General features: G+C 38.3%; 1 protein-coding gene across 3 annotated transcripts in view; it reads left to right on the top strand.

Annotated features, from left to right (window-relative positions):
- The window catches only part of tgo (Aryl hydrocarbon receptor nuclear translocator homolog tgo), a 535,800-nt gene that overhangs the window by 445,931 nt on the left and 67,032 nt on the right, over positions 1-22,837 (top strand). For all 3 annotated transcript variants that reach the window (XM_090371458.1, XM_090371450.1, XM_090371441.1), the window contains 2 exons: positions 6,411-6,605; positions 11,588-11,771. In XM_090371458.1, the coding sequence (XP_090227584.1) occupies positions 6,411-6,605; positions 11,588-11,771 (379 nt within the window). The remainder of the gene's footprint in view (positions 1-6,410; positions 6,606-11,587; positions 11,772-22,837) is intronic.

The following is a 22,837-nucleotide window of genomic DNA, read 5'->3' as shown; positions in this document are numbered from 1 at the left end:
CACAAAATTTGAAAATATGTATGTTGCTTCCCACAGAGTAGCATCTATCTTGAGAGTATATCAGGTTTCTTGTTCTTGTCTTGTGAAAATTGTAATAAATGATAACAATAAGTAGATCTTCATTGAACTAGTGCAGAAGAAAACAAGTAACCTGAAACTATATATAAACAAAGCATTAATGCTTTTCTAATACCATTCCACTCTTAATGCAAAATGCCAAATAGCTGCAAAGATAGTGATGGTTATGCTGTGACAGTCTTATTCAATTTTTGTACAAAAACTAAAAAAAAAAATCACTTCAGAAACTATTGCAGTAAATGTTTGTATTTAGGAAGATTTAAAAAAATTTCAGATTTAATCATCAATTAATGTGGGAACATTAATTTTGAGAAGAGATCTGTCAGATAATCCACTACCTCTACTGGGTTAAAGAGCTTTTACGCAATCAGCTTCTGTATTGTCTCATCAAAAAATAATACATCAATAAAAATATACTTTTCTTTGGTGATCATACTATGCACTATAGTCATCTACAGATAATACAGAGTCATACTGAAAAATGTTGAGAGTGAGGGCAAAAATTTTCTGCAATCCTGTTCAGGCATGATAGTTTGAATTTTATAATATGAACTTTGTCAGAGCTTTAAGTACTCTACAAAGACTTGGGAGGGGGAAAATTTTAAAGAGTGTGTACTGCCTAACTTGGTAGAAAGAATTTATTTTTCAGATATGGCTTGCATTTGAATGGAAGAGATTAAAATGGGGCCATTGAATGGTCTTTAAACACATAAAGAAATTGCCAGTATGTGGGTTAACAAGGAAGACATAGATATGCAATTAGTTAACGGCAGTTAGTGCTATGTGCAGTCTTTCAAGGGTTCAGGTGAGAGACCTCTGGAATCCAATGGTGAACATGGAACCAACATTTCATGTCTTTTCAGTAATTGCAGAGGTTTAGAAATTAACCTTTTAAATTATGTATTTTAAGTCACCAAAGAAGCAGAGAGAAATTCTGTGAAATGTTTTGAAGTACACAATATTTATATTTCTTACCCTAACATAAATAGATTCTCTTACAAATGTACATATTTTACATTTTTCATATTCAACTATTTTCTTTTTTTATATACTTATTTCCAATGCATGGAAATTTCCTAAAAATAGTGAAATAATTCTAGTTCCATTTCAGTACTAAAATTGCAGTATAGCCTCGCTAATGAAAACTCAATTTATGCAAAGTTCTCATTTATAAAAACTACTCTTAGATCCAAATGGATGTCAGATGAACTAATTATCAGGTGATACAGAAGCCTATGGTAGATATAAATTAGTCTGTAATCAATACAGAAAGGAGGTTAGGCAAGCTAAGGCATATTATGGCAAGCCTCTGTTTAAAAATGCCAAGAAAAGCAGCAAAGACTTCTATGCTTATGTTAACAGTACAAGGAATGGGTTGAATCACATTGGGCCACTTGCTGTCAATGGGTTAACAATTGGAGACCCTGCCCAGGTTACTGACAAATTGAATAGATATTTTGCATCTACGTTCACAAATTCTTCACGAGGAATTCTTTATGGGAGGGGATGTCCGAAGTTTATTAAACTCCAACGGAAACTAAATGACTTCACAAAAACTGAAAGGTAAGTAGAAAGGAAATTGCTGAAGCTGAACATAAACAAAGGCACCAGGGGTGGAGGGTATCTTTCCAATCATATTAAAGGAGGTGAGAAAACCCCTTAGCCATAATTATGAAACTGTCCTTGGATTCAGAGTCCTGTGGACTGGATATATGCAATTGTATCCCGAATTCATAAAGAGGGACCAAAAAGGTGACATGAGTAATTACAGACCTGCTTACCTTTACTGGTGGGTTTTCTAAATATTATATCATGAACTAGTAAAAGAAGCTAAGAAAAGGAACAGGTGAATTAGTACAGGCATATGATTCAAGAAAGAAAGCTTATGCAGCATCAACCAAAAAAAAAAAAAAAAAAAACACTTCCAATTCAGCCCTCTGTTCGTTCGAAATACCTGTCCAGTTGAGCCTTAAATTTATTTAGGCTATCAACTTCCACGACAAAGGATGGAAGTCTGTTCCACTAACCAACCACCCACTGGCTAAAGGCAAATTTCTGCACGTCTATCCTACATCTGTCTTTCCTCAATTTGAATTTATGCCCTCTCAGGTGATTATTCTGAGCAAGAGGAAGAATCCCATCAGCATTGAGCATGCTCAAACCATTCAAGGCTTTATACACCACTATCAGATCACCTCGCTGGTGCACTAGTCTCCAGACACTGTAATTTGCAAAACTTAAGCCTTTCTTCGTAAGAGCATCCCTTGTTCCATTCACTAATCTTGTTGCCCTTCTCTGTACTCGTTCCAGCAGCTCTACATCCTTCTTGAAATGAGGCCTCCAGACCTGTATACAGTACTCAAGGTGTGGCCTGACCATTGCCTTATACAAGAGAATAATCACCTCCTTATCCCTGCTAGCAAAATTCCTGTATATCATTGACAAGACACCATGAGCTACTCTTGCAGCCCGTCTACACTGCTCAGAGAACTTCATATCTGCCTGCACAATTATCCCCAGGTCCTTTTCATTCTCTACCACTGTCAGTGTAGCATGTATACACTGTCAGCATGTATACTTCGTGTACACCAATGCTAGGGGTTTGGTAAATAAATTTGATGAATCTCATATCTGGCGAGTATGGGCTTGGCACACCAAGGGTCCTGAGCTGGATATCATCATTCTTCTCTTTCTTGGTGGTTTCCTTCTACTTCTCTCTCTCCCTCAGGGTAACTCAGGAATTTTTTTTTGGCTGCTGCAGCATAAGCCTCAGGCTTCCTTGCACCATATAGTTAATCATCATAATAATAATTTGAGGTGTTGGTCAAAACATCAAAGGCATATTTTGTTGGGATACCAGAGACGTATTGTCACACAGATATAAGGAATGCATAAATGGAATTTGGGGATTACAATATGTATAGAAAGGATAGACAGGATAGGAAGGTAGAAGGGGTTATGCTATTAATTAAGAAACAAATAAAATCCAAGTACAGCCAGTCGACATGGCTGGACAGTGTAGTGTCGAGTCAGTTGTGTGACATAAGCACTGGGAAAGTAAAATTGAGAGTAGGAGTGTGTTACAGGCCTAATGACTCTGATAAGTATAATAAACAACTATACAGAGAAATAGAGTGGGCCAGTAAATCAAAGTGTCTTATAATGGGGGATTTTAATTTCTCAGCTATTGACTGGAATTTGTTGGTTGGTCACTCACACACTAGCAAGGCTGTTGTGGATTTATTGGATGATTGTTTTCTACTTCAGCATGTTCAGGAGCCAACTAGAAGGAGTAATACTCTTGATCTGATTATCAGTAGTGATTCTTCATGCATTAAGAATCTGCAGATAAAGGAACCACTAGGTGGCAGTGATCACAGTGTGCTGAAGTGGGATTTACTTAAAAGAGGCGACTACCATCAGGGGTAAAGAGAAGGGTTTTTGCTTTTATAAAGGTGACTACGGTGGTCTGAGACAGTATTTAAATTCTATACAGTGGGACCAACTGATGATGTTACCAACAGCAATTTAAAAATGGGAAACATTCAAAGAATTAACCTTGGAAGCTACTAGGTTTTTCGTACCAACTAAGAAATTTTGTTCAAGATTTAGGCCTAAATGGATGTCAGATGAACTAATGAGCCACGTGGCAGAGAAGAAAAATGCATGGGATACATATAAATTAACAGGTGACACAGAAGCCTATTATAGATATAAGCTGGTCTGTAACCAAGTCACAAAGGAGGTTAGGTAGGCAAAGGCAGATTATGAGAAATCTTTGGCAAAGGATGCAAAGAAAAACATCAAAAAGTTCTTTACTTATGTAATCTCTAGAAGGAAGGGGCGCCACCATAGCCAGGTAGGCAGGAGCAGCAGTGCATAGCACACACTTCTTGATTAAACCGGGGTTCGAGCCCATGACCACGAAATACGGAGGATGCGGAAAGGGCAGGAAATGACCACCGCATATTCCTACGGCAATATGACCTTAGTTGCTAATGCTCATAAAAAACAAATAACAGTTGGAAGGAAGGGGATAAATCAGATTGGTCCACTTGATATTGATGGTTATCTGTTGATAATCCTGCTCAGGTAGCTAACAAACTAAATTTATATTTTGCATCTACATTCACACATGAATTCAGGGAGGCAAATGCCAGAGGTGAATTAAACTCCAGTAGTGAGCTAGATGATTTTGTAATAACTGAGAGCAAAGTGGAGGAGAAATTATCGAAGATAAACATAAGAAAGGCATCTGGGGGGGGGGGTTTCTATCCAGTTATATTAAATGCAGCAAAGGAAGTAAGCAAACCCTTAGCCATAATTATGAGAGCTTCCTTGGACTCATGGGATGTACCCATGGACTGGATTTGTGACCCCAATTCACAAAGGAGGATCAGAGGGTGACACAAGTAATTATAAACCTGTTAGTTTAACTTCTGTTCCAGGGAAATTAATAGAGGCACTGGTTAAAGAAGCACTGCAGGATCATCCAGACAGACTTCAGTTATAGCTCAGACACAGCATGAGTTTGTTAAGGGGAAGTCTTGCCTGACCAATTTGATTGGATACTATAATGTTGGTCATAAAGGAACTGAATGCAAAGAATAATTTTGATATCTTATATTTGGATCTTAGAAAGGCTTTTGATACTGTTGCACATGGAAGACTACTGCACAAATTGGAGCAGTGTTGCATTGGAAGCAAATTGCTGCTATGGATAAAGGGGTGGTTGAGGGGGAGAAGACAGAGAGTGGTAATCAGTGGGCACTGCTCATCGTGGATTAATGTTATTAGTGGAGTCCCCCAGAATCCATTGTTGTTTTCTGTATTTATTAATGATATTGATGATGGTATATCAGGCTTAATGTCCAAATTTACAGCTGATACAGTGGTTGGCAAGGTTGTTAATGACAGTATACTGCTGCAACAGGATCTAGAAAAGCTGAGCAGATGGGCTTGGAGGTGGCAACAGAAGTTTAACATTGGCAAATATAAAGTACTGCATATGGGAAGCAGTAACCCTAGAGTAATGTATCAACTGTGTGGTACTACACTGACAGTGGTAGAGAATGAAAAGGACTCGGGGGTAATTGTGCAGGCAGATATGAAGTTTTCTGAGCAGTGCAGACGGTCTGCAAGAGTAGCTCATGTTGTCTTGTCAATGATATACAGGAATTTTTCTAGCAGGTGTAAGGAGGTGGTTATCCCCTTGTATAAGGTAATGGTCAGGCCACACCTTGAGTACTGTATACAGGTGTGGAGGCCTCATTTTAAGAAAGATGTGGAGCTGCTGGAACGAGTACAGAGAAGGGCAACAAGATTAGTGAATGGATCAAAGAGTTATTCTTACGAAGAAAGGGTTGAGTTTTTCAAATTACAGTGTCTGGAGACTAGGCACCTGCGAGGTGATCTGATTGAGGTGTATAAAGCCTTGAATGGTTTTAACATGCTCAATGTTGATGGGATTCTTCCTCTTGCTCAAAGTAATCGCCTGAGAGGGCATAAATTCAAATTGAGGAAAGGCAGTTGTAGGAAAGATTTGCGGAAGTTTGCCTTTAGTCAGCTTGTAGTTGATTGCTGGAACAAACTTCCATCTGTCGTTGTAGAAGTTGGTCGCTTAAATAGATTCAAGGCAGAACTAGACAAGCATTTAGTGAGTGGATGGGTGAAATGAGAAGGATTTTTTTTTTTTTTTTTTTGGCTGGTGCTATATAAGCTTGCTTTCTTGCACATGTGCCTCTGCTAATGATAATATAATATTTGCAGGGCACATTGCTCAGATTATCTTTGATGTGAAAACTTGAAATAAAAGATTATCACGCTGTATAAAGTTTTTTAGAATATGTTTATTGCTAATAGTCTAAGAAACTAACCAATTACAATTAGCTTGGTTTGACTAGTGGAACAGTAAGATAACAATCACCAGAAATCTTGTGTTGGAGTCCCCAATTTGTTATTTTGCTTCTGTTCAGTACTCTTGTAATATTGCACATAAATAATCATTCATTCAGAATGAAATGAAGTTAATATTTTTCCAAACGTTTTCTGAAAATTAATCAGCAAAGGAACTTGAATGGTGATTTGCACATTGCCATTCATATTCATGAGGGAAAGCAGTTAGTTCCAAAATAATTTTCTTTGTAAAAATTTGAATGTATTCCAGCTTAAGTTCCAGCTGAAAAGAAAAATTAAAAGTAGTTATTTTCAAGCTGTGCTTATTTTAATAGATTTTCTTGCTATGCAAGAACAAGGTTTTTTCATTTCTGCCTAATCAGTTGTTAATATTGTTATTATAATTGTCATTATTATCGTTATTTTTTATCCATCAGCCTCCATGAGATTATGTATGGGTTCCCGAAGAGGATTTATCTGCAGAATGAAGATTGGTAATATTCAACCTGATGCCATGTGTCCTGGTCATTTGCATCGTATAAGGCAAAGAAACAGTTTAGGACCTTCTACAGATGGAAATGCATATGCTGTTGTTCACTGTACAGGGTATATAAAAAATTGGCCACCCTCAGGTAAGTAACTCTTTTTCATGCATAAGTACACTTCCCTACCATTAATATCCGGACACCCTTCCATGGATGGGGAAACAGGTCCTATGCATGCAACAAGTCACAGAACCTGTAATAAATATGCATACAGGACTTTGAACAGACAATTGCAAAACTCGGCATGCAATATGACACATTCAACAGACTTCCAGCATGGAATGATAATAGGATGCCACATAAGCAAGCATTCTGTACGAGACATCACAGTCACTCTGGGGATCCCTAGGTTAACAGTTAGTGACATCATATGCAAATATAAGAGGAATGGAACTGAATCTGCCAAAAACTGCCTGGTAAACCCCGAAAACTAACAGAATGGAACAAGAGAATTCTGCAAAGAACTGTGTGTGCAAATCGTAATTTGCCATTGTCTCAAGTCACACAAACCCTCTGTGAGAGTATTGGGACTAATGTCAGCACTAGTACAATACGAAGGACACTCCATGATGTGAGTTACAATGGCTATGCAACTGTTCACAAGCCATTGATTACCTCAACAAATGTAGACACCAATTAACATGGTATAAGGAGCACGAATCCTGGACTGTAAAGCAGTGGAAAACAACCCTATGGACAGACAAGTCGAGGTTCGCACCCTGCCAGTCTGATGGCCGTTCCTGGATGTGGCGAATAACAGGGGAACTGTTCCTTCCTGATTGTATCCTCCCAACAATGAAGTTTGATGGAGGCAGTGTCATGATATGGGACTCCTTTCATGGGCCCGTTAGTCATTATTGACAAAACCATGAATGCTGTGCAATACCAGGACTACCTGGACAATTATGCACTTCCAAAATTATGGCAATACTCGAGCAATATGGCATGGCAACATGCCGTGCCGTACTGCTCGAGTTGTAACACAATGGTTTGAGGACATGGGTGTGGAAAAGTTGGATTGGGCCAGCCCAGAGTTCCGATCTGAACCCTATCGAGCATCTTTCGGATGTATTGGATCGTCGGGTACGTGTACGTCGAGATCGCCCAAAGAACAGAACTGAACTGAACTGGTGGCTGCGTTAAAGGCCGAGTGGAGGAACATATCATCTGACATTTATAAAAAGCTGGTTGAGAGTATGCTGCGAAGATTGAAGGCCGTCATAAAAGCAAAAGGTTTCAGCACAAAATATTAAATGACACAATAAAAGCTCTTTTTTTGTCTGAAGGCCGGTGTCTGGATATTAATGGTAGGGCAGTATATATATAAGTAAATATAAGTGAAGAATGCTAGTAAAAAGTGAAGAATACAATTAAAAGGGGGGAGGCAAGTACAAATTTGATGCTGATGGCTGCTTCACTACTAATTGCATTTAGTATTAGTAGTGGCAAGTGATGCAAGGAAACAGACTTAATAGCATCAGCCAAAAAAATACCCACTTCATCTGTGTTTTATTCCCTCTAATAATTTGTCTAATTCTTCCTTAAATTTGCTTACATATTGTTGATACAGTTTTTCCTTTTATTTGCATAGCTTGTGTGGTCTTTTGTATTTATCTACCAACTGTATATCTGTATTTATTGTATTTTAATTTTCTGAAATCAACCTGTCCTTTTTCTTCTTTACCCATATTGCCCATATCTCTTCTCCACATAATATTTCAGGTTTAATTGCTGTCTTGTACTTTTTTTGACACCTTACACTTAACTTTTAATATATTTGAAACAAAGATGTGGGATACTTAACTAGCATCTTGATTATTTTAAGCAGTTGTGCATGGATTTCTTGAAAGAAGGAAAGAACATAACTGTGTAGCTTTGGTGTCAACTTTATAGCAATGTTATAAGGATGTGGGCTGCCGAATGTCTTCGAGACTTTATTTTCATCATTTCCACCTCAGTTTTTTCCTCAAAATGTAAGTGATGAGCAAAGGGAAGGGACTTCCATCAGGACATACCCAGAATGCAAAAGTGGTACCAAGGTTATTGGGATACTGTCATGGTGGGAGATTATTGTTGGTTTCTTGAAAGGGAAAACAAATTGAACTATAAGAAAAACTCTCTGCTTGGCAAACATTTCTAAGGAAATAGAATATATGTAGTACATTCTAATGTTTGATTGAAGTATTTTAAAATGAATAAGACTTATTTTTGAGATAACAATTGTATTATTGTATGTTATTTGAAATTAGTCATTTGTTAAGTTACTAAAATTTCAATATATCTTTCATATCTTACAATGGAGATGTGATAGAAACAATTTTGATGTTTTTGGAATCAGTGGATCAATTTCCTTTAGAATCTTGCAGCTTTTGTTCTTGAGGTACTTTTTTTCCCTTTTTTTCTTTTTTTTTTTGTTGGCCAGCATTATTAGAAGGAATGGACAGATGTAGTGGATAAAAGATTTATTTTTTCATAAGCTTTCTTTTTTGTTTTATTTTGCTACAACTAATATTAAATTCAAGTAAGTTATTTTAATTTCATTCTTCTTAAACAGTATATGTCTATAATGTATTCTATATGACAGTTTAATTTCATTCTTCATGACAGTATTGATTTCACTACTTGTCTTCTATTTGGAGAAGTATAGATTTGAATTCCACTGGAGACTACAGGAATTCTTAAAGGGCTCCTCGGTTGAGGCTATAGATAGACTAATTCTTGTTAAGAGCAGTAACAGCAGTATTTTAACTTTCTTGTTACTATAATTGTCAGTGTTTTTAGTCTAAGCCATCCAATTTGAGGTGCATGCTGTGTATGAATTCTGTAGTTAATAATTGATTTTTTTTTTTCTTGCTTGATGAATTACAGCATTTTGATTAATTAAAAATTATGCAATTAAAAAAAAAACTTATCTTTAAACATAATGTAGGAGGTGAAGGGCAGTCTTCCACTTGCAGGTAACATGATACCAAATGAAACAAAAGAAGGAATGTCACATTGCTTTTTGTAAGATCCAAATTTCCAGGATGGCAGTTGCTTCTTCTGAAGATCTAGGCGCCTCCGTAGCCAGGTGGGAAGGAGCAGCATTGCGTAGCACATGCTTCTTGATTAAACCGGGGTCCGAGCCCGTCACCACCAAATACGGAGGATGCGGAAAGGTTCAGAGAATGACCACCGCATATCCCGGAGCAATATGGCCTTAGTTGCTAATGCTCCTAAAAAACAAAAAACAACCTGAAGATCTACAAGAAAAGTAAGGCTAAACATGGATGCAAAATTAAACAATTTAAATTCTCATCATGCCAAGTGGTATTGCTTCTTTCATTTCATTTAGTAAGCTTATCATAGAATGAATGTCAGAATGTTAGAAATAATGTTATTGCCATTAAAATATTAATATTTCAGTGTCCCATCTCCTGATTTTTGTTTCTTAGATTTAATTGCATATGTAGGTAATAATCCCCAAATTAAATTTATCAGCACAAAACTAAACAATTTGGCTCCTATTTCATGCAGAGGGGTGTTGCCTCTTTCCAGTAATTTAGTAAGCTTATCTTTGAATGATTGTTACTGCTATTCGAATGTTAACATATTTGCACCTAGTAACTCATTATATGCTGTTGGTTTAATTGTATATGTAGGTAATAATCCCCAAATCTAATATTACACACAGTGCAGCAAATGTAAAATGAGACTGCTGCTAGAAAAAAATGATTCCATGTTATGAGTAAACCAACCTTGGTTTATTCAAAGTAACTTCCTTCCATGCCTGCACACTTGCATGCAATGATCACAAAGGAACTGGAATGACTGGTGGAAGGCCATGGCTGGTATACTGTTCAGCATTCTCATCAAAGCTCTGTGAATGGTGTCAATGTCATGAAAATAACTGCCTATCTGCGGTGCCTTAAGCTTGAAGAACAAAAAAAAATTGCACTGGGCTAATTTTGGTGAATACAGTAGGTGCAACAGTATGCAGACTTTTTTTGTTAGCCAAAAACTCCTGACCAGTGAGAGCCTTGTGGCTTGGTGTATTGTCATGCAAGAGGAACCAGCTGCTGTCTTCTCCATACTGAAGCCATACACACGAAGGATTCTCTGCAGTAAACATTTAAAAACATCCAGATAATAGGCAGCAGTAACACTTTGGCCAACGGACACAAAATCCTTATATGCACAATTCCCTTGCTATTGTAGAAAGTGATGTGCATGGTTTTGATTTTTGACCTTTCTTGAAAAATTTTTTTTTTAGCTTTGGGAGAGTTTGCTTATTTCCTCTCTTAATTTGTTGCTTCATTGTGGGGTTCTACTGAAAACACCACATCTTGTCGCCCATAATGATCAAATTTAGGAAGTTGGGTTTGCTTTTAGCAGCCTCAATGAATTTTCTGCAGTGTTCAGCTTACACCTGTCTTGACTCTCTGTTAACAAATGTGGAACAAACTGTGCACAGACCTTCATTTTCTTCAAATCCAGGGTTATTTGTTGAATGGTTTCCTTATTAATGCACAGATCTGAAATCATTCAGAACGCTGCACATCGGTCATTGGTAATGATTTCCCTGCACCTTTACAATCAACTCTATCATTCAAACTATTTTTGCTGGGCCTGGATGTTCATTGTCTTCCAATGATTATATTCCATAGGCGAAACATTTATGCCACTCGAACACACCTGCACAAGACAGACAATTCCCTCCATACACTTGCCATTTGAAACGTTAACGTGGCACTTTTTCTCAGGTGAACGTAAAACTTGATGTTTGCTCTTTGTTCCATTGTCCCTCCACAACACAGACACAGGAGAGACATGCAGTTCAGCTCACACTGTGTTGTGAAATGGCCACAATTTCTGCTGATCTCGACTGCAGTGCTCAAGGAAAAATCACGCTTTCATTTCATGTTTACTTCTAGTAGATGGCAGCACCAGCACTTGTCTCATAACATTATTCTTGTTTTCCATTTGCCGCACTGTGTATATTTCATAATAGATTATTCTTTCATATTTTCATCATCTTTTGAACTTTTGCTTCAGAGGCTCATTTTGATATAAAATAACATACATGACAGGTGTTCAAATAGAACGACTTGATCCTGAGGATGCTCACAGTGGTAGTCATTGTTGCCTTGTTGCCATTGGACGCCTACAAGTTACAAGCACACCTAACACCAGTGACTTGATGGGTTCAAATTCATCCAATGAATTCATATCTCGACATAGTATGGAAGGAAAATTCACCTTTGTTGACCAGAGGTAAGTAAATTGCAATGTTAATATTAGGATTGATGAGATATTTGATATTTTTATTTATAAAAGTTTTAATATTTGTTAAAAAGTTAGAGAAACTTACACTTATCATAGCTAATGCTGAGTGAAACTGATATATTAAAATTTGACTGTGCATGTCAGTGTTCATTGTAGTCCTCATTACATTTGACACACTTCCCCCAGTGGTGCGCTAATGCCAAGATTCCTTGAGAGAAGTAGTTTTATATTTGGCAACTGCTGTCTTGACCTCTTCATCTGACAAGACATGGTGTCCTCTTAATGCATCTTGTAGTGGGAAGAAAATGCAGCAGTCACATAGAGCTAGTTCTGGTGAATAAGTAGAATGGGGTGGTTTCCTTAAACTTCATTTTCTGTATTTGATTCACTGTAGAATGGGCTGTGTGACGATTTGTGATATCATGCTCCCTTGCTATTCTTCCTGTCATATGGAAACCCTAGTAAACGAATCACAGTATTATTTGCCACTCATCACTATTTCTTCTTTTTGATCTAAGAATACATTGAGTAACACTTTCTCAGCTGATGCTTGGGTATGGACTTCTTCAGTTAAGGCAAGTCTGTATGGCTCCATCCTGAACTTGTGTATTTGTTTTCTAGTATGTAATAATGCACCCAGGATTCATCTCAGTCACTGTGTGTTCTAAAAAGGCATCTCTTTGCCCTCATACTGTCTAAAAAGCACAGAACACACATGAAGTCAGCAATTCCTTCAGTTATTGTGTTAGATGCCAAAGAATCCACTAAGCTCTTGCTTTTCAACAGTGCAACTCCTCATTGGAACTAGTATGCCATGAACCAGCACTAATCTTGCATGCCATAACAATTTTTTCAATTATAATGTAACAGTTTCCTTGTATGAGTTCTTATATTGCTGTTGATTTCTGGTGTCACAACACGTACTTACCCTGATCAAGGCGGATGCTCAGCACTTTCAGTACATGCCCAATCATAGACCTCTCATTGACTCATGCATGCTTCATCACTCTGAGCCAACATTATATATATTAGGCACCTCCGTAGCCAGGTGGGAAGGGGCAGCAGTGCGTAGCACACTCTTCTTGATTAGACCGGGATTCAAGCCCGTCACCACCAAATACGGAGGATGCGGAAAGGTCAGGGAATGACCACCGCATATCCCGGAGCAATATGGCCTTAGTTGCTAATGCTCCTAAAAACCAAAAACAACAAATCTGAGGATGAGGGTTGCTGGTGCGGACGTGCCTTTCTGCCGCTCTTGGAACAGAGAAGTTTTTTCTGATTTATTTTCTGCTTTATTAGTTTAAATTGACATATTAACTTATTTTCTAGAGTAGCTTTATATTCCTAGTTACGGTACTTAAGTTTAAAGTAACTTAGATAGAGATTTTGTAGGTATTACTTAGTATCGGAAAAGGTATCAAATCCACGTGTTTACCGTTCGTAAAGAGCCGCCATTGTTACGGGAAAATTAATCAGTAAAATCTATTAATCTTGTCGAACTTCGTTAGCAATTAAATTGTACTTTTAACTATACATATAACCACTTAGGTTACGTAACATAAATAATTAGTAAAAATAAATAATTAATACATAACTTGATACGGAAGTTATATAAAGGGATTTCGTAGATAACACTCGTTACTGAAACAAATATTTCGTAGATAACACTCTTTACTGAAACATAAATATTTCGTAGATAACACTCGTTACTGAAACATAAATATTTCGTAGATAACACTCGTTACTGAAACATAAATATTCGTAGATAACACTTGTTACTGAAACAAATATTTCGTAGATAACACTCGTTACTGAAACATAAATATTCGTAGATAACACTTGTTACTGAAACAAATATTTCGTAGATAACACTCTTTACTGAAACATAAATATAGCGTTATAACTGTGTTGAGATACAAGTTTAGGATTTAATTTTATACTGAAATTGAAATTTTATTGAAAGTAAATCGAAATCATTACTCAAACCAGAGCAGCAAAGCAAAAGGCTCAAGCTAAAGGGAATGCTGTGGCTCAGGGGAGAACTGAGGGGAGCAGTTGCCCTCTGAATCACAGCCTTTTAAGATGCACTATTTGCTTGATGTTTGCGGAGCAGTCAAGTATGGGACATGATACTGCCATGGGGGATGTCTTTGTATGTGCGCGATGCAAGGAGTGTAAGGAAATCAGGCGACAACTCAGCATTGTTATGGGCCTATATGAGAGCTTGAAGGACAGGGTGGATGCCCTCGAAGGATTACAAGTGAGGGGCCCATCAAGCTCTCAGCTGCCCACATCAATGCCAGAGCTTGCACTTGGTCATCGCGCAACACATCGGCAACCCCCAAGGCAGAATGCGCTGGTCCCAAAGGAACTAGTAGTTGTTGGTGACTCTATTGTCAGGGAAATGGGAAACATGCTTTGTAAAAAGGATAGGTGGAACAGGACCAGGGCATGTCTGCCAGGGGCAAAGGTTGATGACGTTGTGCGGATATCATCTTTTAAGTGCACAAAAGGTGATATAGTTGTACACGTTGGCACTAATGATATTAAGAGTAGGAGACCGGCAGAATTACTTAACAAGTACAGGTCACTGATGAAAAAAAGCCGTGAATTAGGGTTGAATTTGAAAGTGTATGCAATTCTGCCCAGAGACATGATAGGAGGGAGTATATGATGAGAGCCCTGTCGATCAATTCGGCCCTGGAAAGATTGTGCAGGGCTCAAGGGGTAGAATTTTTTTCAGCCTGGTCTGTACTTGTTAACAGGAGAGACTGCTTCTACAGGGATGGGATACACTTAAATAGAAAGGGTGCAAGAATGTTTGCTGATGCTATCGAGGCAGTGTTAGGTGGGTCGGAAAACTGCTAGATTGGGGGGGGGGATACAAGGACTAATAGATTAACAGTAGCCACTGGCAGAGGTGAAAGTGATTCTTGCACTGCTGCTATTGGAATGAGCAGCAGCCTGAAAAATAAGATGCAGGATATTACAGAGACTGCTGGGAATCATTGGGGTACAAGTAAACATATGGGTTGTGTTAGGGTGGCTAAAAGGAAGAGCAGGTGCATATATACTTGCATGTACACCAATGCTAGGAGTTTAGTAAATAAATTTGATGAATTTGAGTTATTGCTCAAAACATCAAAGGCAGATATTGTTGGGATATCAGAGACGTGGTGGCACACAGATATAAGGAATGCAGAACTGGAATTTGGGAAGTACAATGTCTACAGAAAGGATAGACAGGATAGAAAGGGAGGAGGGGGTTATGCTATTAGTTGAGAAACACATAAAATCCAAGGAATTGAAGTCCAGTGATGTTGTCCAGTCAACATCACTGGACAGTGCAGTGTCGAGTCAGTTTGGTGTGACATAAGCATTGGGAGATCAAAATTGAGAGTAGGAGTGTGCTATAGGCCTAATGACTCTGATGAGTATAATAAGAAACTGTACAGAGAAATAGAGTGGGCCAGTAAATCAGAGAGTCTTATAATGGGGGATTTTAATTTCCCAGATATTGACTGGAATTTGGGGGCTGGCCACTCACACACTAGCAAGGCTTTTGTGGATTTATTGGATGATTGTTTTCTACATCAGCATGTTCGGGAGGCAACTAGAGAGAGTAATACTCTTGATTTGATTATCAGTAGTGATTCTTCATGCATTAAGAATCTGCAGATAAATGAACCACTAGGTGGCAGTGATCACAGTGTTCTGAAGTGGGAGTTACTCAAAGAAGTAACTACCATTAGGGTAAAGGGAAGGGGTATTGCTTTCGGAAAGGTGACTACGATGGACTGAGACAGTATTTAAATTCTATACCGTGGGATAAACTGATGATGTTACCAACAGCAAATTCAAAATGGGAAGCATTCAAAGAACTTATCTTGCAAGCTACTAGGCTTTACATACCAACTAAGAAATATTGTTCTAGGTTTAGGCCTAAATGGATGTCAGATGAACGAATGAGGCATATGGCAGAGAAGAAAAATGTATGGGATACATACAAATTAACACGTGACACAGAAGCCTATGATAGATACAAGTTGATCTGTAACCAAGTTACAAAGGAGGGTTAGGCAGGCGAGGGCAGATTACAAGAGATCCTTGGCAAGGGATGCAAAGAAAAACAGCAAAGAGTTCTTTACTTATGTAAACTCTAGAAGGAAGGGGATGAATCAGATTGGTCCACTTGATATCGATGGGTCAGCTGTTGATGACCCTGCTCAGGTAGCTAACAAACTAAATGAATATTTTGCATCGACATTCACACATGAGGAGTTATTCAGCGAGGGGAATGCCAGAGGTGTATTCAACTCTAGCAGTAAGCTAGAGAATCTTGTAATAACTGAGAGTAAAGTGGAGGAGAAATTGTTGAAGATGAACACAAGAACGGCACCTAGGGTGGATGGGATCTATCCAGTTATATTAAAGGAGGCAGCAAAGGAAGTTAGCAAACCCTTGGTCATAATTATGAGAGCTTCCTTGGACTCGGGGGGAGGTACCCATGGACTGGAGATGTGCAAATGTGACCCCAATTCACAAGGGAGGATCAAAGGCTGACACAAGTAATTATAGACCTGTGAGTTTAACTTCTGTTCCCGGAAAATTAATGGAGGCACTGGTTAAAGAAGCACTGCAGGATCATCTAGACAAGACTTCAGTTATAGCTCGGACACAGCATGGTTTTGTTAAGGGGAAGTCTTGCCTGACCAATTGATTGGATACTATGATACAGTCACAAAAGAACTGGATGCAGGGAATAATTTTGATATTATATACTTGGATCTTAGAAAGGCTTTTGATACTGTTGCACATGGAAGACTGCTGCACAAATTGGAGCAGTGTGGTATTGGAGGCAAATTGCTGCTATGGATAAAGGGGTGGTTGAGGGGGAGAAGACAGAGAGTGGTAATCAATGGACACTGCACATCGTGGACTAATGTTATTAGTGGAGTCCCTCAGGGTTCAGTATTGGGTCCTTTATTGTTCTCTGTATTTATAAATGATATTGATGATGGTATATCAAGCTTAATGTCCAAGTTTGCAGACGATACGAAGGTTGGCAGGATTGTCAAGGACACTACTGACACTATGCTGCTGCAACAGGATCTGAAAGGTTGAGCAGATGGCTGAGAGGTGGCAAATGAAGTTTAACATTGACAAATGTAAAGTACTACATATGGGAAACAGCAACCCCAGAGCAACGTATCAACTCTGTGGTACTACACTGACAGTGGTAAAGAATGAAAGGGACCTGGGGGTGGTTGTGCAGGCAGATATGAAGTTCTCTGAGCAGTGCAGACGGGCTGCAAGAGTAGCTCATGGTGTATTGTCAATGATATATAGGAATTTTTCTAGCAGGGATAAGGAGGTGATTATTCCCTTGTATAAGGCAATGGTCAGGCCACACCTAGAGTATTGTATACAGGCCTGGAGGCCTCATTTCAAGAAGGATGTAGAGCTGCTGGAACGAGTACAGAGAAGATCAACAAGATTAGTGAATGAAACAAACGGGTGCTCTTACGAAGAAAGGCTTAAGTTTTGCGAATTATAGTGTCTGGAGACTAGGCACCAGCGAGGAGATCTGATAGTGGTGTACAAAGCCTTGAATGGTTTGAGCATGCTCAATGCTGATGGGATTCTTCCTCTTGCTCAGAATAATCACCTGAGAGGGCATAAATTCAAATTGAGGAAAGACAAATGTAGGATAGATGTGCGGAAATTTGCCTTTAGCCAGCGGGTGGTTGGTAGGTGGAACAGACTTCCATCCCTTGTCGTGGAAGTTGATAGCCTAAATAAGTTTAAGGCTCAGCTGGACAGGTATTTCGAACGAACAGAGGGGTGAAGTGGAAGTGGTTATTTTTTATTTATTTTTTTACTTTATTTTTTTTTTGTCTGATGCTGCATAAGCTTGCTTTCTTGCATCAAATGCCTCTACTAATGCTAATGCTAATGCTAACAACAACATTATATATATTTTTTGAAGCATGACATTATTATCTGTTAGAAATATTTTAAACAAGCAAGCCAATTATGTAAGTTAAACAAAAAAGAAAAAAACAAGAAGAAAATAGTATTAGTAGTGGCAAATGATGCAAGAAAGCCCGCTTATACAGCATCGATTAAAAAGAGAAAAAACCTCCCACATCACCATTCCATCCAATCCAGTTTTTCTAGTTCCTCCTTGAATTTATTCAAACTATCCATTTTCAAACAACAGTAGATGGAAATGTGTTCCAATGATCAACTACCTGCTGTCTGAATGCAAGCTTCCACATATATATCCTTCTTCAATTTGAATTTATGTCCCCCCCCCCATGTGCATAGTCTGTGCAAGAGGAAGGATTTCATCAGCATTGAGCTTACTCAATCCATTCAAAGCATTAAACACCTCAGTCATCGGGTTCAGCAGTTTGCGGAACTGAAGCCTTTCCTGCATAGAGCACCCTCTTGTTCACCCCACTAATCTTGTTGCTCTTTTTTGTGCCCATTCTAACATATCCACATCCATTTGGGAAAGTGTGTCAAATAGTTAAACTATTCATATCTAGTGATCAATGTAATTCACTCCCTTCTAGTGTTTACATAAATACAGAAGTCCTTTCTGTTTATCTTTGTATTATTTTCAAAAGACTCAGTATTAGTATTAAAATTGGTAGTGCCAAATGATACAGGAAAGTAAGCTTATAAAACATCAGCCAAAAAAATTTTTCCATATCACAAGTCCATCCCCTACAATAATTAATTTATTGTAGGGGATGGACTTGTGATATGGAAAAATTTTTTCCATAGATAGAAATTATTTCTATAGCAATTTAGATAGAAATTTATTCCAACAATTCACCACTGAAGGCAAATATCAGACATCTATGTTTGTTTGTTATTTGGTTTTTAGGAGCATTAGCAACTAAGGCCATATTGCTCCGGGATATGCGGTGGTCATTCCCTGACTTTCTGCATCCTCCATATTTGGTGGTCACGGGCTCGAACCCCGGTCTAATCAAGAAGCATGTGCTATGCACTGCTGCTGCTCCTGTCCACCCGGCTATGGAGGTGCCCACACATCTATCCTGCAACCATACTTCCTCAACTTGAATTTATTCTCCCTCGTGTGCATAGTCTAAACAAAAGGATGAATACCATAAGCATTGAGCTTACTCACTCCATTCAGGGCCTTAAACACCTCAATTACCCCACAGGTGCTTAGTCTTCAAATGCTGCAGCTTGAAGAACTGGAGTCTTTCTTGGTTAGAGTACACTGTCATTCCCTTCACCAATCTTATTGCACTTTTCTGTACCTGTTCCAGCAGAACTAAATCCTTCCCAAAATTAGTCCTCCAAACCTGTATGCACTACTTAAGATGTCCTCTATAACATTGAGAAACCTCATGAGCTGTCCTGGCAGCCTGTCTGCATCTGCACTGCTCAGAGAACTTCTTATCTGACTACACAATTAACCACAAGTCTTTTTCATTTCTCTCTCTCTCTCTCTCTCTCTCTCTCTCTCTCTCTCTCTCTCTCACTCACTCACTCACTCACTCACTCACTCACTCACTCACTCACTCACTCACTCACTCACACACACACACACACACACACACACACACACACACACACACACACACACACACACACACACAGCTATTCCTCTGTTCATAGCAGTAAATTACCCTAAATGCTACACTACTTCAATTTGTACAAAAGCTTTCCCCTTTTTTTTTTTTTTTTAGGAAACCCCCAAACACGAGAGGTGTTAGAGCCTATAGTACTTAGTACCGTGCTTTGGGTTGGAGGTTGAGAAGACGAAAGAAGATATTTGTTGACATTGGACTTAAACTTTTGTAGACTGTAATTTTCAGGAAATATGTATGAAGGAAGGTTGTTCCAGAAAATGGCAGTTGAATGATTAAACGAGGAAGATGAAAAGTTGGTTCTGTGAGTTTGAAGTTGGACAGTAAATGGATGTTGGCTGGTAGCGGCACATGTTTGGACTGTTTTGAAAGAGAGAGCAGGAATTATAGAAGCTAATTCAGAAGAACAGTGCCCATGGAAGTATCTGTAGAAGAGGCATGCAGCAGAAACAGTACGTCTATGAGACAGCAAGTGCAGAGAGACTGTTAGAAATGAGTCATTAATTAACCTAACCGCCCTCTTCTGAATGGAATCAAGAAGCCTGAGAGAGGTTTTGGGGTTACCGCCCCAGATGTGGGAACAATATTCCATGGCAGGGTGGATTTGCGATTTATACAGTGAGCAGCTGTTTGGAAGAAAAGTAACGCTGAGAGCGAAAGAGAAAACCAAGTTTTTTAGATGCAGAAGAAGCAATATTTGTAATGTGCTTGTGCCAAGAGAAATTAGAAGTCAGGATAATCCCCAAAAGAGATATATCATTTTGCCTAGAAATCGGAGTGTCACTAAAGATAAGCATGGGAGCAGAAGAATCCTTTTTGCGAGATATAAGACAAGACTGAGTTTTAGAAGGGTTGAAATCAACTAAGTTGTCTTTGCCCCACTTGAGAATTACCTGAAGATCGGCATTTAAGGAATTGGTAGCAGATTTTCGAGAAGTTGAAGCTGATTGAGCAGGACAAGGTTTCTCAAAATGGAAAGTCGAATACAATGTGCTATCATCGGCAAAACTATGGATAGGATTTCCAGTCAATGGAAGAAGGTCATTAATACACAAGAGGAAAAGAGTGGGGGAAAGAACTGAACCTTGGGGGACACCGGCATTAGTGGAGAAGTTAGAAGACAGAGAGGCATCAACCATCACCCTCAGTGAGCGATCAGAGAGAAAACTGGATAACCAATTACTAAAAACAGTTGGCAAACCATAAGATGGAAGCTTGTTTAGAAGACCTTTATGCCAAACACGATCGAAAGCCTTTGAGATGTCAAGAGCAACTACTTGTGTTTCACCGAACCTTTCCATTGAATTCTTGTAGGTAAATGAACGTATTCTTGTAGGTAAATGAACAATCTGTGCTAGGTCATTAGTAATTGCAAAAGCCTCAGCATCTCGACCTGCTGGGTCGGTGTGACTAGAAAACGGAAGCCAGCTGGAGTTGTGAACATTAAAATCACCAAGGAAAATTACCTCACTGTTAGGAAAGTTGGACCGGAGACAGTCAAGTTGCAAAGAGAGGACGTCAGAGCTCCAAGTGATTAGTGGAGTTTGGAGAATGGTAGAGACAACAGATGAATTTGACACAATGAGGTAGAGAGATTTTAAGCCAGAGAAGATCAAAGAGAGAAGATTCCAAATTGCCAAGTCTCTGACAGGGAATATCAGAATGGACATATGCACAAGTACCACCTTTGAGGTGGAAAGAATCATACAGCAAATAATTTGAGCATCTTAGATGAGCAGTAGTTGAATCAACCGATAACTGAGATTCTGTCAGAAAAAGTACATGGGGTTTGGCAGACTGCAAGGGGAAATGGACATCGTTGAGATTAGAATTGAGACCACATATATTTGTGAAATGAATTTGGAAGTGAAATCCAAATCCAATTTACCTGAAATCCAAGTATATGATATCAATTCCTCTGTTACCTCACCATAGTATCCATCCGACCGGGCTAGTCGGGTGGGTAAAGTAACTGCCTAGCAACCCAAAGGTCGCAGGTTCGAATCGTGCCTTGGGCTTGGATCAAAGTACTGCAAAAACCTTGGGAGGTGCATTATGGCCACAGAAGCCGATGTGCCAACAACTACCAAAAAAAAAAAAAAAAAAACACCATAGTATCTAATCATATTGGTCAGATAAGATCTCCATTTAACAAATTCATTCTGTGACAGCAGTATAAATAAATTCCTGTCTAGCTGGTCTATTATTTTTCCTGGAATAGAAGCTGACAGGCCTATAATTACTCATGTCACCTTTAATCTCTTTATAAATTGGGGATACATTTGCACTTTTCTAATCCATAGGGACATCCCCAAATCTAAAGATGCTCTAATTATCATAGTAATAATAATCTAAAGATAATCATAGCTAAGGGTTTCTTACCTCCTTTTCTGCCCCCTTTATTAATATAATTGGATATATCCCTCTATCCCAGGCACCTTTTTTATATTTAGCTTCAATAATTTCTGTTCCACTTTCCTCTCAGTTATTACAAAATCATTTAGCTCCCTGTTAGAATTTGATAAACTTCTTGCATACCATTCTCTAAAAAAATTATTAGGAATTCTTTAGAAATTCACACATTAGGTGCTGAATGTAGTTGAAAAATACATATCCGGTTTGTTAGCAACTTGAGCAGGATAATCAACAGTTAAACCATCAACATCAGTGTGATTCAACCCATCCTTCTACTGTTAATATAAGTAAAGAAGTTTTTACTTCTTTTCTTTGCATTCCTTGCCTGAGATGTCTTGTTCTGCCGTAGCTTGCCTAACCTCTTTATGACATGATTATAGACTAGTTTGTATCTACCATAGGCTTCTGTATTACCAGATAATCTATGGCAGAGAAGAAAAATGCTTGAAATGCATTCTTCTTCTCTGCTATAAGTCTCATCAGTTCATCTGACATCCATTTAGGTCTAAAACTTAAAGATTATCTTTTAGATGGTATGAAAACCTGTAGGAAGGGAGGAGGGATTATGCTGTTAGTTAAGAGAAACATAAAATCTAATTTGTAAAAGAATAAGAGAAGTTTACTTCAATGTGATACGTATTGAGATACAAAATAGCATACGGAAGTGTTCTTCACTTCCGTATGATACTCTCCAGAAATTAAAACGAAAACAATTAAAAAATCGAAAATCTTACATTACAGTAAGAAGTAATTAACAATAATTAAAAAACAAATGAACACGGTTAAAAATCAATTTAATGCAATTAAAAATTAAGTAAAAAATTGCAAAACGATTTTCATTCTAGTAAGGAAGGAAAATCGTTAAATTGTGTTAAATTGATTTTTAATTGTGTTCATTTGATTTTTAATTATTGTTAATTATTTCTTACTGTAATGTAAGATTTGTGATTTTTTAATTGTTTTCATTGTAATTTCTGGAGAGTATTATACGGAAGTGTTCTA

This window comes from Mastigoproctus giganteus, chromosome 1 (assembly GCF_048544385.1).
Source record: "Mastigoproctus giganteus isolate SK-2022 chromosome 1, ASM4854438v1, whole genome shotgun sequence".
Classification (NCBI taxonomy): domain Eukaryota; kingdom Metazoa; phylum Arthropoda; class Arachnida; order Uropygi; family Thelyphonidae; genus Mastigoproctus; species Mastigoproctus giganteus.
The sequence above is the reverse complement of the archived record's forward strand: the minus strand, read 5'-3'. Positions and strand labels throughout refer to the sequence as shown.